This window comes from Alligator sinensis, unplaced genomic scaffold (assembly GCF_000455745.1).
Source record: "Alligator sinensis unplaced genomic scaffold, ASM45574v1 scaffold127_1, whole genome shotgun sequence".
NCBI lineage: Eukaryota > Metazoa > Chordata > Crocodylia > Alligatoridae > Alligator > Alligator sinensis.
The window spans coordinates 944,390-963,988 of NW_005842532.1; the positions used below are offsets into that span (position 1 = coordinate 944,390).

Sequence of the window (19,599 nt, forward strand, 5' to 3'; positions counted from 1 at the left end):
GCCACATCCAAGAAAAAGAAAGGAACAATGAGAACTGTGAATTATACTGATGGACAATTAACCTTCAGGCCACCACTTCTACATTTGGTTAACCACATATAAAACCACACATTTATAAAAGTGCTAAAGTAGTTAGAGGAGATTTTTTTTAAAGTATCAACTGAAGTGATTTATAAATTTATGCCTCTAATTTTCAGCAGTTCTATACAACACTCAGAACTTATATGGAAGTCAACAAAAGATGCGTACACTCAGTTTTTCTGAAAAATCAGATTTGCACTGTAAGTTACAACCATTGTTTTAACAGCACCCCCAATGTTTGCATGTCATGTTTGCAACTACAACCTGCAACTTTAAAGAACATGCAGAATTTAATGAAGGGGAATGAAACTGGCCTCATCGGAAACACAAACTTTACCACAAGTTGAGAAAGAGCTCTCAATTTTCTTTTATTTATTTTGTTGGTATTGTTAAGACTTACACTAAGAACTGCTGAAGCTTCAAGGGCTTCCATAGACAGCTCCTTGTTTGGAGTTTTAAGGACAGTAAAACATGACTCACAGATTGACTGAAAGCCTGCCTTGGATTTACATCTGGTTTAGGTTTAGGAGTCTGCATGCTGCACAGTTCCAGTAATTAACCCTTTCCAGGATGGCTGCATGAACTTCTAGACTAGAGTGTGTAAATGCAAAGCTGATAAGGGAACAAAAGCAACGTTTTAATTCTGTGAACATACTCTGTGCTTCTGAATAATAACTTGGCTGGCCAAAGGCCAGATGCACTGCTGTATCAGTTGGCCTAACATTTCCCTCGTCAACTTGGCCATAAACTGAAAACATTGTTATCACAAACAAGCATGTTTCTGTTTATATTTCACCTATGGATCTGCAATTCATTGCCTCTCCTGGAATGTTGTAATTTATTTAATGATTCTTTAAAGTCTTAATGGTTGTAAAAAGTTTAATTTGCATGTATGTAAAAATATAGAGAGAGAATAAAAACTGCTAAACATTGACAAAATACTTTAAAGAGAGGAACTGGCAGGTGCTACAGTGTACCATAATAGAAATAGTTTCTGCAGAGCCAATTAATTTGGCCTTTTTAGGTATAGGGAATTTAACTTATTCTTTCCATTTGCCTTTCCAAGGATTTGGAAAAAAAGCTAAGAAGCACATTCAAGCCTGTGAAGTGTGTGGCAAACTACTTATGCTGATCAAGGAGTGGCAGGAAAATGCTGCCAAGAGCCTCATCCACATGATCACAGGGATGGTATTTGATGGTGACTATTTGATGAAAATGAGGAAAAACTGGGAACTGCAGGCAAAAGGATCACATCCAAGAGAGCAATAAAACTGATATAGTCTTTGACATTAAGCTGCGAGTACACAATGTTACCCTCCACCCCCAAGAAACTAATTCACCACCAATAGTGAATGAGCCTTGTTTTGCAAATAGGTCATGTTTCTGAAACACAAAAGAAAGATGACAAAACCAAACTCAAACCCAAATAAACAAACAACTGTCTCCCTCTTTCCCCTCCCCACCACCCTGAATTCGATTACAGTTTAGGTTAGAAGATCTGCTGGAATTTGCCAGTAGTACAAATATAAATGCACACTTACCTAAAAGTCAAAATTTAAGTAACCTTTCTGTAGAAAAATCTAATATTTCCAATATAGCACCTTGTACAACACATAGCTAGCCTGATAGCTAAACATCAGCCATGTGACTTTCATTCCAACAGCATATTTCTAAGTAAAAAGAGGAAATGGTAGACATAGCAAATCCTTGTAAAGTTTTCAGGTTTGTAGCGAGAGTTGTTTGTGGGGTACTTTCAAAGTGTGATGTAAAAATTAGATATTCTTATAAACATTTTTTCAGTCACATAAATGAGAAACTGCAGACCTATTGGGTCACCTAGTCTATTATTAATTGATGTTGATTCAGTGAATCAGATGGACTCATGATAGCAACAAAACAGGACCATAAACTTTATTTAAATTACCAGTACTGCAATGACATCATTATTTGTAACACTGAAGGTTATCAAATGAAGATACTAGTATTTACTATATCATGGCATGCCAACATACACTGTGTGATCCAGGCTTTTAGGTCCTTGCTCATGGTTTAATATGAATATTTTTTAAATGTTACCCTTTAAAAGGTATGTTCTGCCTAACATTGAGTTGTTTATTACATTTCACTGGAACTTTAGTGGAAATTGTGCAATAAATGACCACTGATAAATCAGAATTTAATTTGCAAGGATAAGACTTACTCTTGGAAACTATTATAATGACATAAATTTAAAGACAAACTTCTTGATGGCTAAAATTTGCAATAAAAAGTGTTTATAAATAAAGCAGAGTACTATCTCTTCCCAAATTAAATCCAGGGCCTGCTAAATTTCATGGATCACAAATCTAATTTTTCCCTAAGCCACAAATGTACTAATGTGGCATGTCACAATACACTGAGAAATAAAAATGATTTGCTCACCCTTCCCTTACTTCTGACATGGATGCCTACAGTTTTGTATAGTTTCTAATGAGTACTACACCTTGGCATCAGTGATAGCTGCCCATTTCCTCCTTCAAGTGAAAAGCCTTACCAAAATTCCTCTTAAACCAGGGATATGCCCATGTGCTATATGGATACATAGGATGCTTAAACCTATATGGTATAGAATTACAAAAAAAAAACACTAGCTTTTTTAAGAATCTAGAAAGATATTTTGATAATCTAAAATAATACATGATCTAGAACCTCTGAATTAAAAATCTTGCATCATTCCCATTACCCAGGCTGTCTGATTCTCTTTGCATGGTGAGTTGATTTAAGTCATGTGGCAAATGCTAAGATATCTGCTGTGGAATGACACAGAAACAGAAACCAACACTTGGCATAAATGCATCAAGGAGGGCTGCTGACAGCCATGGGAGATCAAAAGTAGATCAAATTGCTTAACAAACTATGTCAGTGAACTCAGAAAGGCTGAATTGAGAATACTGTTGAGCTGTGAAATCTGGGGGCAATTTATGGAGCCAAACTCAGTAGGTACATTAATAAAACCCCTATCTGTTCATTTTGCCTTATTTATTTCTACTACATAACATTAATTCTTCACCATATATTTATTTTAAATAAGCATAGCAGAAGTATACGAAGTACGAGTTTAATAGTGGATTATTCCTACTGTTTCTTGTATTTCATTAGTTTTTTTTTTTTTTAATTGTAAATAAAAGTCTGTTAAAAAAAAACAAAAAACAACAACACCTTCAACATGTTTTCTGCAAGCCCTTTACACTTAAGCTTTTAATGTGAAGTCTTGGAAGAGGCTTTCTCCTCTAAGATTTACAAACTGCAAGGCATACAGTTCATAAAATCTAAAAATGGGAAAAGGCCTCAGCAGTCATAATGGAAAAAGCATAAAAGAATGGAAATCAACAAAACTACCCTTTCTATGCAAACATGCATCCAAACTTATGGCTGAGTTAGCACCACAAAGAAATCATTTTGAAGAATCAAAGATTTGAGTCTGCATGTGCTTATATATATTACCAACAATTGCAGATGTAAAAATATGGCTGGAATCAGATGCTATTGTTATGGTTACAAAACAGTTTCAGGTATTACCTATTTTAAAAATCAGTCTCTGTTTCAAGATAAGGTGTTTGAAAGCTGAAGAAAAATACCTCCACTTTTTTTTTTTTTTAAATGTGGGTGGACAGAACATCTCAAACAACTCATTGTAATCAAATATTAGCCTACTAACCAAATAGGGATTAAATGTATTAGCAGTAAGTCATAATGAAAAAAAGGTGTGTGCACATATATGTGTGCACACTTCTGGTCAAGACTGATGCTTCTAGGAGAGGAACATGTCCTGGACAATGCTGACTGTTATCAATTCCCATAGACTTCAGATACAAAATAGAATGTGTATCTTTTGTTAGGAGTGCTTAATATACATTTCAGTATCGGGTCTTATGGTTTAGCTCTTGCTGGTTCTTGGAATTTATATGCTGCATTAGCCAACAAATAAAGTTGTAGAGTGCACAAACTGAATAAATAATTAGAAAAAGGCACTTGAAAGCCAATTACCTCCACATTCAACCTTTTTTTCCAATTAAAAACTATATTAAATGTTAAAAATAACATTAATGCACATTTGACTTGATTCCACTGTAAACTTTAATTGCATTACTTTAGTCTACAAAACATGTAAAAAGGTTCTGAGTGGCCAACTTAATGTAGCTGGAGCAACTAACATTTGGAATATCCTGACTTCCCTTTGCTTTATCTTGCAACCTGTATGTTTAACACAAGTTTTTTGTATTTTGGGTGATATTCTCCCATAGCATGGATAGCAAAACTCAAGACGTTGTAAATCAGCATCCATATACGAGGAAAAAGGGTAATGTTTTATTTTAATCTTCAGTTCAGCACACAGGAAACCCCCCAGAAACCATTTTTTCTATCTGTGCAAAGTTTCTCTGTGTGAGATGGCACTCAGTGCATACCCTATAGGTTTCACTTCATCATTGTTAGCTTTCTTGCAAAGAAAGTTCCCAGTGCACAAAATGATGAATTAGCTGAGGTGATGATTAGTTTGCTTGGGTCAAAAATGGCCAAGGAGAGCATAGAAAATTATTATCTTGATCCTGTTCAATACCACTTTCTGCATAGGTCATCATCATGAATAATGTGTGTCCCCAGCAGCTGAGGGGAAGGGGGCATGGTGGCAGCAGTACCATGGTGGCAGTAAGTGGGAACTCCCATAGATGCCGCCAGTGCTGTTGATGGGGTGGGGGGTGCCAAGTGCCAACCAGGGGTCAGTGACCACCTGCAGATGCTGCCAGCAGTGACGGCGGTGACCAGCGGCAATTGCAGATCACCCACAGATGCCACCAGTGGTGCCAATGGTGGGGTGGCGAGTTTTTGAAGGGGGTGTACTGCCATGCTCAGGGGGTGCACATGCACCCACTACACATCACCCCTGGTCATCATACCCACACTCTGATGAAACCTAGTCACAAAAAGGGTATACTTCTGGATACAAATTGGGTTAAACTGACCATACCTATACAATGTTTCAGTTAAGTTAAATTGGGAGATGGTATCCATCTTGATCTTATTGGGTGTACTCAGGCACTGGTAATTACAGAGCCCAGAAAATAGGCACTGTCTCTTCCAAAGACACTTTTGCTCAGGTTCAGGGAAAGTTCACTTCTTAAAGTATTCCCTATTTTGCAAAAGCTATCATTGTGCATCTTGTGGGGAGAGCCATGGAACAGGAGATCATCAAGAGCAAGTATGGCAGAGGACCAGCATCGCTTAGTAGGGAACTCTTCAGTAAACAAAAACACAAAAAAGAAGCTTATAAGAAGTGGAAACTTGAACAAACAACTAGGGAGTAGTATAAGAGTATTGCTCGGGCATGCAGGGATGAAGTCAGGAAAGTCAAAGCACAATTGAAGTTGTAGCTAGCAAGGGATGTGAAGGGGAACAAGAAGAGTTTCTACAAGTATGCCAGTAACAAGAGGAAGATAAGGGAAAGTGTGGGTCCCTTACTGAATGGGGGAGGCAACCTTGTGACAGAGGATGCAGAGAAGGCTGAAGTAGTCCATGCCTTGGTAGGGGTGTTTCCAGCTAGGCAAGGGAAGTGATTATTCCTCTCTCTTCAGCACTGGTAAGGCCACATATGGAGTGGAGTTTTTGGCCTCCCACTACAGAAAGGATGCAGAGAAATTGGAAAGAGTCCAGTGGAGGGCAACAGAAATGATTCGGGGGCTGAAGCACATGACTTCTGAGAAGACACCGATGGAACTGGGTGTATTTAGTCCAGAGAAGAGAAGACTGAGGGGGGATTTAATAGCAACGTTCAATACCTGAAGTGGGGTTTGAAAGAGGATGGAGCTAGACTGTTCTCAGTAGTGACAGAACAAGGAACAACAGTCTCAAGTTGCAGCAAGGGAAGTTTAGGTTAGATAGTAGGAAATTTTTTCTCACTAGGAGGGTAGTAAAACACTGGAACACATTACCCAGAGAGGTTGTGGAATCTCCATCCTTGGAAGTTTTAAGACACGGCTAGACAAAGCCTTGGCTGGGATTATCTAGTTGGGGATGGTCCTATTTTGAGCTGGGGTTGGACTACATGACCTCCTGAAGTCCCTTTCAACCCTAATTTTCTATGAGTCTATGATTCTGACAGGGAAGAATACCTCTTCAGTACATGAAAGATTTTGTGTGCAGAGGATATTCCAAATGGTAGGCATTTGAATCTATATCTCCTGAACAGAGTAATGAATTGTTTGCTCTCTGCCAAAATTCCAAGTTGGCATTGAGCATACTGAAGTCTTAGCATATTGCATTTGGCTAAATGGGTGCTTGATTGCTGGCATAAATTAGCATTTACATTCCAGACTCCTGGTGAGACTGCAATCAAGATGTGTGAATCACTAAAAGGCTCTGTCAAGATGGCAGTGGGTACATGCACAGAAAAGCCAGTGAACCATCTCAACAACTCCCTGATGGATGATGTCTTGGTATTGTTTCTTAACAGATTTCATCGGGGCAGTGGAATGCGCTGAGCAAGAAAGGTTAAGCATCCCTTCTCGAGCATAACCGGGTAGGGCTTGTTTCAGATTTTTACTCCATTAAACAGCCTTGGGAATTTTTGGACCGAGTTGATCATTTTCACAGATTAAGATTTGACCTTATTTAGCCTCCTTATTAAGCCCTGTTTACTTGCCTTACAGTTCAGTAGCATCCATTTTGAGATCTCTAATTAAATAGATGTCTTCCTATATAGACTTGCTCAAAATTCTGAGACTGTAAGGACATAGTTTCATAGTAGGTAGGGTCGGAAGGGACCTGAGCAGATCATTGAGTCCGACCCCCTGCCACGGGCAGAAAAGGATGCTGGGGCAAACAGTCTCAGCTAGGTGATTATCTAGCCTCCTTTTGAAGACCCCCAGGGTAGGAACGAGCACCACTTTCCCTTGGAAGTTGGTTCCAGATCCTAGCCGCCCTTACTGTGAAGTAGTGCCTCCTGATGTCAAGCCTGAATCTACTCTCAGTCAACTGATGGCTGTTGTTCCTTGTTGCTCCTGGTAGTGCTTGGAGGGACATGGACTCTCCCATTGCCTGCTGGTCTCCCTTGGCCAGTTTGTAGACGGCCACCAGATCCCCCCCTCAGCCTTCTCTTGTGGAGGCTGAACAGGTTCAGGTCCCATAGCCTCCACTTGTAGGGCCTGCCCTGCTGCCCCCTGTTCATGTGAGTGGCCCTCCTCTGGACCTTCTCAATGCTATCCACATCCTTCCTAAAGTGCAGTGCCCAGAACTGGATGCAGTACTCCAACTGCAGCCTGACCAGTGTCGCACAGAGGGGGAGGATCACCTCCTTGGAACTGCTCATGATGCATATGTGGATGCATGACAAGGTGCAGTTAGCCCTCCTGATGGCATCCCCACATTGGCAGCCCATCTTCATTTTGGAATCAATAATGACTCCAAGATCCTTTTCTGCCTTCGTGCTGACTAGAAAGGAGTCCCCCAGCCTATAGGTATGCTGCTGGTTCTTTCTCCCTAGGTGCAGTACCTTGCACTTGTCGGTACTGAATCCCATCCTGTTCTCATCTGCCCACCCCTATAACCTGTCTAGATCTAGTTGCAGCCTACCCCTCTCCTCCAGTGTGCCCACTTCTCCACACATCTTAGTGTCATCCGTGAATTTGAACAGGGTGCTTTTCAATCCCTCGCCCAAATCACTGATGAAGATGTTGAGCAGTGCGGGCCCAAGGACCAAGCCCTGGGGGACCCCCCACTGCCCGCATCCCTCCAGGTCGAAAATGACCCATCCATCACTACTCTCTGGTGACCCTCCAGCCAATTTGCAACCCATCTGACTGTGTAGGCATCAAGACCACAGCCACCTAATTTCTTAATGAGAATGGGGTGAGAGACCGTGTTGAAGGCCTTCCTGAAGTCCAGAAAGAACTACGTCCTCCGTGACACCTGCATCCAAGGATTTTGTGACCTGGTCGTAGAAGGCCACCAGGTTGGTCTGACATCTTCTGAAGTACAAGTAGGGGGGTTTTTTGTCAGGAAAGGAGAAGTTGAGATGAGCCACAGTGCATATGTGCAACTGTTCAGGGATGACTAATGTCAACTACTGTCCTCATCTTGGTATATATTTTACCAGTTTGGGGTGCAATATGTCTAGATTCCAATGATTTGGCTCAACTTTCAGTCACCAGAACATTCCCCAGAAAGGTTTTCTTGTTCTTAGCAGCTGGTTCGTGTACATGGATATTGGCACTTTTTAGGACAGTTGGCATTTTTAACAGGACATTTACTGTGGTGCAGAGGCATGTCTTCCAGATAATGCAGAGATCCTGGCTGCTGCTACAGGTACACCTTTAGTGAGGTGGTCCCTATCAGGCCATTTAGAGGGTCTGTCATGTGTTCAGGCAATGGTTATCGCTTCTTTAACAGCTGTCATCAAACAGTGACAGTTATTATTGATTATAAGCTTAGCAGGCACATGTGTTATTACTTCTTGACACTTTCAGCTAATCTAGCTTCAACAACAGCTTTCTCAAGCATCAGATCAGGGCAAAGATGTAATCTCTCTGACACAGCAGTCTCTTTTACTGCAAACTATAAAATGACGTATGTCATCATGAAATTTACTGATGACACTGCAGTATTGTGCTAAGGCATACAGGGTCATCAGGATCCCTCTTTTCTTGAAACCAGGAAAAAAACAACTTGCATTTCCCATAAATGTTGTGAACCCTGTCCAAGAGAAAGACAATGTATGACCAGTTAGGAAAAAGTATGTAGTCAGGGCCTCTTGTGTGGACAGGACATTATAATAAACCCTTACTTTTTCTCTCTCAAGTGAACTGAATAACAAACATTACATTCAGCACCAAAGAAGAACTATATTAAAAGCTGGGAAGGGTGTGGACTGGCTTTAGGAACGTTTCTTCACACTCCATAAAGAACATTTAAAAGACACCCTAAAGTGGCACTAAATTGGTTTGTGCTATGGGAAATCTGGAGGTGGTGTCCTGGCATCTTCAGCTACCTTTCAAGTGGCATGGCAAATTAAAAAAGGGGCACAGTGTCAAAATAGGCATTCTTCCAACCTCTGGGCTGGAGTAGCAGCCATAAAGAGATTAGGTTGCATCCTGGTGATGGGTCAGGGTATAAAGAGAGAAATAATATACTGTTGCTTAGGTCCTTTATTCATAGAGCCCAATAATTCCATAAGGGTGGTGAGTATTTCAGCTCTTTTCAATGCAAAGCTATCTTCTTGTGAAATTTCTCAGAGAAAGGGCATGAAATGTCTATACGAATATATAGAAAATTTGATCCAGGATTTATGGAAATATTTAAACAAGCCTAAATATAAAGCATCTTCCTGAATCAGGGCCTATAAACATTCATGCTCATAAAGGTAAGAGTAAGTCCCTTAAATGAGAAAGCCACAGCCTGTACTTGTTTCACATGGCTGAAGCTTACTTGGGCAGTGAACGTATGCTGCTTTGATTTCATGTTTGTCATCATACAAAGCTGTCGCTATATTGATACGGTATGAAAATAACATCCTAAATGGGAAAACATCAAAGATAACCTTTACATATCCTATGATATTATGAAAACATGCTTCTTATAATATTTTTTTAATGGCAGTTGCATGGCTAGTGTGCGCCATCACTTCCACCCTAATCTTTCATTCTAGTTCACGTGAGGTGCCTTGAGGAATTTTTGGGGCAGGGTTGTTTAGTTTTTGAGCCTAGAGCTATGACAAAACCTAGCATAGTCCTGCAGGTTTATCTTTCCTGCTAAAGACAGAGGTGTCTCTGCATCTGCACAAACTACACAATGGTATACATATTAAAAAAAAATTGGGGGACTGAAGGCATATATATCAATCCCACATAGCATCAAACACAACCATGACTTGCTAGTTAGGAGTCATGAATCATGCCTTAGTATACAGTAACCTTAGAGACTAAAGGACAGGTAAAATATATCACAGAATAAAACTATGAGAAGTAGAATAAGTACCAAAGTACATCAGATGCAGAAAAATATAAATAATTGCTTTCAGGCTCTCTATACGGGTACTATTATTACTACTGAAGTACCTCAGATGACTTAACTGATGGAAGGAACAAACCCCATTGACCAGAAATCAGGAATAGTTTCAGGAAAGCAGAGTTCATGAGCACTACACCAAACAACAGGAAGAGGAGGATGTTGATGGTTGGGAATGCTCTTCTAAGGGGAACAGGAGTGCTACTTAGACATCTGGGCCTGGAATACCAATAGCTGTACTGCATGCTCAAACCCTGAATTCATGGATCTGATAGAAAGGTTTATTAGGCTATGAAACCATGACCCCTTTCTATTCACTTTACAGAAGTGCTGTGTGCAAGGCATGGGGAGTAAGGACCAGTCTATTCAACACTGGTTTCACCTCAGCTGGTAGAGGAGGAAGAGTCAGGATCTGCACCCTGGGGAGCAGTGGTGGCAACAGGGGCCAATCCAGCTGTGGCAGAAGCAGCAGCTATCATTAATGCACCTCCTCTAAGCAGGCACCTGGGTCTGGTGCCTCAGTCAGGCATCACTCATTTTGCTGTTTTCAGCTGGAGTACTCTGTCTAGATTGGTTGCACAGCATTTTAAGTAGGTAGTCGAAAAACTTGAGAATACAGAGACAGTAAATGAAGATGATAAAGGAGTTGGAATGTAAGCCATAGAATGAAGGAATCTGGCTTTACCTAGTATGGGGATAAAGATGGCATATGATAGCAGTTTTCCAATATTCAAAAGGCTACTATCAAGAGGGAGAAAAAATGGATTCCTTTCACACAAGGGGTGGGTCATGAGCCAATGAGTTTAAAATTCTAGCAAAACTGATTTAAATTATATCTCTGGGGACACTTTTTAATTGTAAAAACAATTGGGCAATGGAACAAGTTGCCAAGGGAATCTTTCTGGAATCTTTTTCATTATAAATGTAAGACTAGAATGGGCCTGAGCCATGGAAGCCTCACAGACAAGGAAGCATAAAACTGAGAACATCCTACAGCAGGGGTTTTCAACCTTTTTTTACCAAGTGTACCCCTTCAGTCTCAATGTTTCAGCTCATATATCTCTTTATATATTTTCTTGTTTTCAAGGAGGAAGGGGGCAGATCAAGAGCCCCATGGTGAGGGGGGGAGGGAGTGGAAGTGGGGCTGGGGCAGGGGCTACATAAACAGAGAGATGAAAAATTATCTGGAAGGCGTATGCATGCATGCACAACCATCCTCACCCCCCACAGCAGGTAAGTCTGGGAGGGGAAAGGGCTGTGGGGGGGCAGGGCAGATCGAGGTCCCGAGGCCCCCACTGTGAGGGAGGGAGCGGGGGGCACAGGCAGGAGCAGGGGCTGGGGTGAGTGGGGCCCTGGCTGGGCCGGGTGGTGGGACAAGTGCAGGCCTGGGGGCCTCTGCTTGTCCAATCACCTGGCCCAGCCATGGCCTCACTCACCCCAGCCCCTGCTCCTGCCCTTCTTCCTCCCTCATCATGGGGGCCTCAATTTGCCCATCCCCCCATATGGCAATGAGGGAGGGAGTGGGGCTGGGATAATTCCCACCATGCAGAAGAGAGTGGGGCAGAGGCATGAGTGAATGATTTGCCCCTGCCCCACTCCCTCCTGCACTGTGGGGGGTCTTGATCTGTACCCCCCAGCCCAGTCACAAAGAAAGTGAGGGAGGGAGTGGGGCTGGGGCAGGCACTGCACAGCCAGTGTAGGGTGTGGGACTGAGTTGCACAGGGAGGCAGTGGCTCCCCCAGCTACACCCCCACCAGGTGGGCATGGGGGGGGCATGGGCCCCCCAGATCTGAGCAGGGGGATGGCTGGGCTGCACTCAGGGTGGGCAGCAGTGGCACTGAGAGAGGGGCTGTGGGATCGTGTCTGCAGCCACCCCAAAATTCACCATAGCCTCCCCCACCCCCTCCCAGCCCTACACCCCCACAAGGAACAGCTTGGTGCTGCCCCAGCCCCAGCCCGCAGCAGCCCACAGACTGCTCTGCCCCATGTGCTGATCTGGGGGCATGCCCTCCAGGGGGTGCATGTAGCAGTGGTGTTGGGAGGGAGGCTGAACAGGGTGGGGGGGGGGAAGGGGGCTCATATGTGGTGGTCACCACTGTCTTGCTTGGCCATGTGTCATGCCACTTTCCCATGCCTGGTCATGACACTGTGGCTGTTGATGGGCTCTGCACTGGCCAATTGCATGCAGCCAGAGGTGGGCACAAAACACACTCCCCCTCTCCCCCCCCTTCAGACCCTGGCAGCTCTTCTGTAAGAGGGGGTGGGGAGGCGCTGCAGTGTGCTGCATAGGGCTGGTGGGACCCAGCATGTCCCTTCCCCTCCACCTCCCCCAGGTTAGAGGCAAACACGCCAGGGGAGACACTGCCACCATGCACTCTGTCCCCGCTCATCCACGTGTACACCCTACACCCTTTCTAAGTACTCCTGGGGGTATGCATATCCCCAGTTCACATCCCATGGCCTACAGCATGCCACAGGGAAGAAAAGAACATTGCCAATGACCAGCCCAGAGCTAGTTTCCTCGTTCCTGACCTGATTACATTGGTACAGATCAAGCCACTACTTAGCTTAGCTAAATTCATGAGCATTACAATTGTTCACAATATTAAAAAATAAATAAAAATGATGTTATATGATATAAATTGCTTCCTTATAGTAAAGCAGGGATACCATTCTCAAAAGGCTTTTAAAATTTACAATTTAAAAAGGTGAGTTTTTCCCCCTAGAACTTGATAATTCTTAACTAAAAGGAAAAAAATGCATCATATGTATTTTTTAACATGGGCTACATAAGGCAGCATTAAACATATTTAATTCATCACTATTTCTCACCTAGTAAGCAATATTCAGGCCTACATTGTTTGAGCACAAAGTATATGAATCAAAGACTACTAAGAGCAAATTAAATTATTGAAGACACTGGTCAAATTTATTCTTCAGTTGTTAGAGAAAATTCACCATTCCACTATACAACAATCAGTCTTAAAAACATCAACCAATATAGTGAATAAAGTCAAGAGTCCAAGACAAAATTTAGGAATTAAAACCTACATAATATTTTTGTACCACTGCATAGTGATGATCCAAAAAAAAAAATAAATAAATAAAAAATTTAAAAAAAGGACTGAACTATAGGTTGCCTATATATTTATAATTTGGTGTAGTTATAGTACCTCGCAGATCTTTTTTTAGTTTGCGAAGATCCTTTTGAAAGTCTTCAAACTTCATTTGTGAAGCTTGAAAGAGGTCTTGTGGCTCTGGAAGAGGAAAGATGCATTGCTCTTTTCCAGCGTCCTGACAAAAATATAATGAATGCTTAAACATTTTTTAAGTTGAACATGCTAAAAGGAAGAGAATTTATTACCTAACATTTTACACACTAGAACAAATAGTTGATAGTAGAAAATTACTTATGCACAACACATTTAAGTCACTTTAATTAATGTAAAAAATAAAACTAAATAAAGCAGTTGATAAGAAATTTATTTAAATTGGCTAAGATAATTATTGCTCACCTCATCAAAATTCCGCAAGTAATATGAGACAATATACGATAGAAGACTTCTGCTGTTATCCTGCATAGAAAAAAACCCCAATATTTGTGTTGCTAAATCGTATTAATTCTATGGCAGATTGTATTCATGTTACAAAAAACTATGAAAAATTATTTGAGTTTAAAAGAGCAAAAGAATTCCAGAATGGATACCAGTATTCCATAATGAATTATGCTATTAAAATTAAACATACCTTTAAATTATTGATGAATAAAGAACAACTTACAAAGCTAAAAGCTAAACAAATACTGACATACCTTGTTCTACTGGGGGTCTTGAATTTAAATAAAAAGTGAAATCTTTAAACATATTAGGAAAAACAGATAGACTATATTCATACCTTTTTCTGTTTTTTTCCCTTAATTTAGATATTTAAAGTATTATCAAGTATATATCCACATATATTCTATCTTACTCGACAACCACACTGCCAAAAATTGCTCCTTGGTATTTTGTGAGGCAGTACACATACATATATTTATTCATCATCTTGCCAGATACTAATTTTGCTCAGTAAATGCTCTCTTATCATAACTACTGCTATGCAAGCTTAACATCTTCATGCTTTTTCAAAACACAAACTGCATGTAGTAGCTTTGGTAGTATTATCTAAGGGTAAGAAATGAACTCCCACTTTATCCATTGCATAAGAAATCAATAATCTGGTTTAACAGAACTGAGACAGTGCAACATTCTGATACAGTGCAGCATAAAATATTGTTTCCCTTGCAAATGCTCCAATATGGCCTCTTATTAAAAAGAGTAAGCCCTATTCATTTTTTTTTTCAAGTTTTAGGCACCTACTCATCAGGAGAGGACTCTAGGCTCTGGATCTGAAGAGCAAACAGGAGTGCAGATGTATGCCTTTTCTACTGGCTAGTCCTAAAAACACGTTTTCAGTGTGTTCATTTTTTTGAATCAGCTGTCTGAGCATCTAAGGGTATGTGTAGACATTCACTGTACCCAGTCTATGATCACACAGCTTGCCTTAAACTGTGAGACTGTAGCTCTGGAGTGGGATGTACAGATGTCCACTCATGCTGGGAGCCATGCTGGGAAACTGGTGTAAGGACAGGGTAGAAGACATGTGTACAAGATCACTGGGGGTGCTAACAAGTCCAAAGGAGGCAGGGCAGCAGGAGTGGGGGAGCTGGTGGGCCTCTGGGAGCTTGTCAGCTTGTGGATGGGAGGGTTGGGGGGCTAAAAATAATCTGTCTGGTCAGGGTGAGGAGGAACATAGGAAGAGTGCATCACCAGGGCTGGGGCAATTGACTGAGTTGAACATGTGCAGACATTGACTAGACTGGGCTAACCCATTCATGATTTAAGTTAGTTCACCTCCCCAGGTGAACTGATTTATATCAGGACTGCCATTTTTTGCCCAATTTAAACTTCCCACAACTTCTGCAGAAATCAGCATTTAGATTGACCTAACCCAAGTTAGGTCCATCTACATGTAATGTCTGCATATATCTTAATGCTCTCCAAATGGCAAAAACCTCTAAATATCAAATTTTGGCTTTTGGGACTCCAGTGCAGTATCTGATCCTGAAGGTTGAGCATGCTGAAACATACAACCATCCACTTCTCCATGCACACTGTTTTCAAAAGTAAAAGTATCATAGCCATCTAAACACAGTGATGTGGGCTAAGGTGCAGTTGTGATGCAGAGTAAATTAACTTGACCACAGTGCTGAGCAAATAAAGCTCCACTACCTTGGATCTGAGAAACAGCATGCTGTGGCACAGCATTGAAATGGGTATTCCAATACAGAACCTGCATAGCTTAAGTCCTTCATTAGATCTAGCCCTTAGTTTTTTCTCATTCTTTATTTTGCTTAAATAAAAATGTTTTGAGAGATTCTTATCTAATCACCTGATCACAATAACAGTGGCCTTAATTTACGCTTAGTCAGGAATTCACCTGTCGCCCCCTTCACCCAAACTTCCTGTGTAGCTTCAAACAGCAAGGCTCAGCAACTTTAACTAATAGAAAACTTGCCATCACTATCCTTCTTGCATAAAATTACTCCAATGTCTTCCATGTCATTCATATAATGCAGATTCATATGATGAACCCTGTTTTATCAATTTTTTCAGCACAAGCCAGTCATTTTCTAGATCTAATAGAAGTCTAATAGATAGATAGTTCTGTATGTCTATTGCACAGCTCAGGCATTTTTCTACATCTATTTCCCATTTTTCCAAGTATTCTAAAAATCAGTATTTGCTAGCATGTGTCTCTCTAATTTTATTATATATTTATAATGGTTCCCACTTCTGAAACATGGCTAACTGCAACCAATCTACACAAGAAACTTGATCAAGTATGCTCAGATATCTTTTTTCTAACCAGATAACAATGGAATGAAGTGAGCTCCTGCCCATGAAAACTTTTGCATCTCTGATTCAGTCTAGATGGTGCATCTCTATCCTGCTTTCTGCCACACTTCTCATACTTACCATTAAGAGTAAAAGATAGGTGTATTGAAGAAGAGACTCATCAGTGAAAGCAAAAAACAGTAAATATGCAATCTGTAGAGCAATGATTCTTAACCAGGGTTCCATGGTACCCTGGAGTTCCTTGGCATTCTTTCAAGGATGCCACAGGGTGCCAGGCAACCTTAGCACTGTTACACGCTCAAACATGATTCACCAGATAAACACCAAGGAATCCATAGTGTTAAAAACATTCCAACTTGTGGTGGTCTTTGAATTCTTTTCAACAGAAAAACTGCTCCATTATCCTGTAGTTAAAAACCAAGTGAAAACTAAGAAGTGATATTTTCTGAAGTGGACCTTGAGTCTAATTAAGGGTAACTTGAGTCCATTCAGGGATGCCTTGAGTCTGAAAACATTGAGAATAACTGCTGCAGAGATTCAGACATACATTAATAAAATCAGAAGTTGACTTATTTCTAAGTTCATCGTTTTGGTAATGAGAAAGCTAATAGACTTCCAAACATTTCTACAAATAAACTCCCTCCACAAGCATGTTGATTGTACTCCCGTTGGATACTAGATTTAACTACATACTCAGTCTCAAACCATTTATTTAGAAAAGGGAGATAAAGCAGCACTTAACACAACATTCTAATTGTATCATTCTAAAAATCTGAAATAAACTCACACTGCTCTTGACATCTTTCAGCTTTGGAAGAATGTCCAGTCCAAACCCATCTGCCTGCCCTCGTGTCCTGTTTCCACCATTCATGTAGTTTCCAAAGGCAAGAACCAAACCCAGAACCTGCATAACTCCTGCCCCATTTTTCAACGTCTGTAAAATAGGACACACACACACACAAATTCTCTGTTGAAAAGCTTAGTAATACATAATTACTTCTTAAAAACAATGTGTCGATGTCAATCTTTAGCAGATTAAGTGGTTTAGATATTAATTGTATATTGCACTTTACAAAAATATTGTGGCTATAATGTTGAAAAACTTATCAGATTACTTAAACATACAGCAAATTCAATTCTTTGCACCTAAAATTGTAAATAACAGATATTTGTAAGTTTTATATTACTATCAACTTTACGGAAAGGAAAAAGAGGTGGCATTGTAATAAACTTCAGAGGCAGGGTACAGCACTTTCCAGCTCCCTAGTACATTTGCTCTACTGTTACTCAGGCCAGAAGTCTGACCACATGGAACATCCAGGGCCTTGCTTTAGGGATTACGCATTTCTAAAAATAAATAAAAATTGCTTCTCTTTTAAAGTAGCCCATTACACAAATATTGTGTGCCCGAAGGTTTTAAATATTTCTCTCAAACTGTGCAAAAAGTAATTCTATATTGCTTCAAAGCAGCTATGCATTTGATACTATCCACAAGAATTTTTTACCATGGCATTTCAGAGTAATGTCTTGAAAAATGTATCAAAAATGCCTGCATTTCATCCCTAATAAAAAAAAAAAAAGGGAAGTGTGCATGTGTTTTACATAATACTAATCTGTGTATATAAACCTATATCTATTGTTAGGAAGAACACATTGCTGTCTCCAGATCATTTAAGTTAGATGGTTACTTTAGATTTGTTGAAGGGACACTTCCAAGAAACAAAGCATAAATATGAAGTGAGCTAAAATGGCATTCATTTGGAATGTTGAATAAGAGAGGCTGTAACAATGGAGAGAGAAGATTTTGCTTTGTCAAAAGCAGAAGGTACAATATTCCCTGAAGACTGATGTGTATTGGCTGCAAACTCGCGATGTTATAGTTCAGAACTGAAAGCCAATCTTAAAATTTGCTTTGATCTTGAAGCACAATCATAAAATGTTCCATTCTGCAGGACTGCTATCCTTCAGATTTAATGAGTGCTTAAAGTAAATAAAAGAAAACTTTTGAAATACGAGTACAGCTGAACAAGTAAGATTAAATATCAGAAAATCTAGCTGTACCTTTATACGGACCAGAACCTACCTCACACAGTTTCTGTAGCAATTCAAGTTTGCGATGGATAGAGCAAATGCTTTCAGAAAATGTTGATTGGAATAGGATACAAAAGACTCGTTCTGAAAAGTTTGGGATTAATGAAAGTTCATAAAGAAACCTGGAAGAATAATTAAAGAAAATAATGTTGTTCATTTACAGTATGCATTTAATTCCTATTTTCTTCTTTATAATAATTCCATTTAGGTTACTAAAGTACAGGAGGCTTCCCTAATCGAAGTAGTATTCACATTCCCAAGAATCATGAATTTATTTTTTTTTAGTGGTCCTTACTGTTCAGGTTTGTCCAAAGACTTGGTCTGCTCCTTGTCCTTGGATGACTTGCTATGCTTTTCTATTTTTTCCAATTCATCTGATTGTGCTCTCTGGAAAAACAAACAACGCATTTATTCAAAAGTTGCTCAATTAAGCTTCACAGATACTGATACTTCTGTAAAAATTATATTTATACTACTTCTAGCATCTGTTTACAGTAAAACTACTTAATTTCTGTAAGTGATTTTCAGTAAATATTTTTGATACAAAACAGAACATATCTGAATCTTCCAGATAATAGTATTGACTATTAGTAATCTGCAAAAGATTTATTCATTCAACCATGCATCGAGATAATATTTTCCCTCCTCATCCGAATTTTTTTGGCAATCTACACAGTCTTCAGGATCAAAGCATTTCTTTTTTAAGTACTATTTATTTTTTTCCCCAAAATGAGCAGGGTTGTCTTCAGATACAATCTGATCTTAGTTAAAATACAGTACTTAAATGTATTTCTAAGTCACAGTATTTTATTCAGTATTTGGTTGACTTAGTAGAAGATGCATCATAAAATAATACATGAAAAACAAACAAAACATGCCCCCCACCCCATCCCCAGATAACATGGTTCCCCACTTCAAACAAGTAAGCCAATGCAATCTCAATTACATTTCCTTTCCTTTCCTTTCCTGATGTTAGTTTCTTGTATGACCTTGCATTAGGACACATGGACTTTCTTTAATATTCTAATGCTGTGAAGACAGCGCTACATCAGAAGTGATAAATCTTCCTGTGTTCATTGCTGACCTACAGTTCATTTTCCCATGTGCCTTGCAGTAGTATTGTGGTAGATCTCACACCCTCTTCCTTTTTATTTTATTTTTTTGCATTTCTTTCAGAGTGGTTTTAAAGCATGTTCATGATTCCTGACAAAAGTATAAGCTACAAGGATAAAAGATGTAATGTCTACCTTTATTCCAGCATGAAAACAGTCCCATACTTTGCACACACCACTAGAAAAGTGGAAGAGGATAGGGAAGCCAACATTTTGACATATGGTCCTACCACAAAGGGGTTACAAGAAATAATGGCCACAAGCTAGCAGAGAGCAGATTTAGACTGGACATTAGGAAGAACTTCTTTACAGTTAGAGTGGCCAAGGTCTTTCCTGCATATGCAGGGGGTCAGACTCGAAGATCTATTGAGGTCCCTTCCAAC

The 19,599-nt window shown here is 40.1% G+C and overlaps 1 protein-coding gene across 1 annotated transcript in view; it reads right to left on the reverse strand.

Annotated features, from left to right (window-relative positions):
- LOC102376305 (formin-2-like) overlaps positions 1 to 19,599 on the reverse strand; it is a 229,334-nt gene that overhangs the window by 74,739 nt on the left and 134,996 nt on the right. Inside the window, exons 8-12 of the mRNA XM_014523760.2 lie at positions 18,400 to 18,491; positions 18,097 to 18,226; positions 16,801 to 16,947; positions 13,632 to 13,691; positions 13,290 to 13,410 (exon numbers count right to left, since the gene is read on the reverse strand). Of these exons, the coding sequence (XP_014379246.1) occupies positions 13,290 to 13,410; positions 13,632 to 13,691; positions 16,801 to 16,947; positions 18,097 to 18,226; positions 18,400 to 18,491 (550 nt within the window). The remainder of the gene's footprint in view (positions 1 to 13,289; positions 13,411 to 13,631; positions 13,692 to 16,800; positions 16,948 to 18,096; positions 18,227 to 18,399; positions 18,492 to 19,599) is intronic.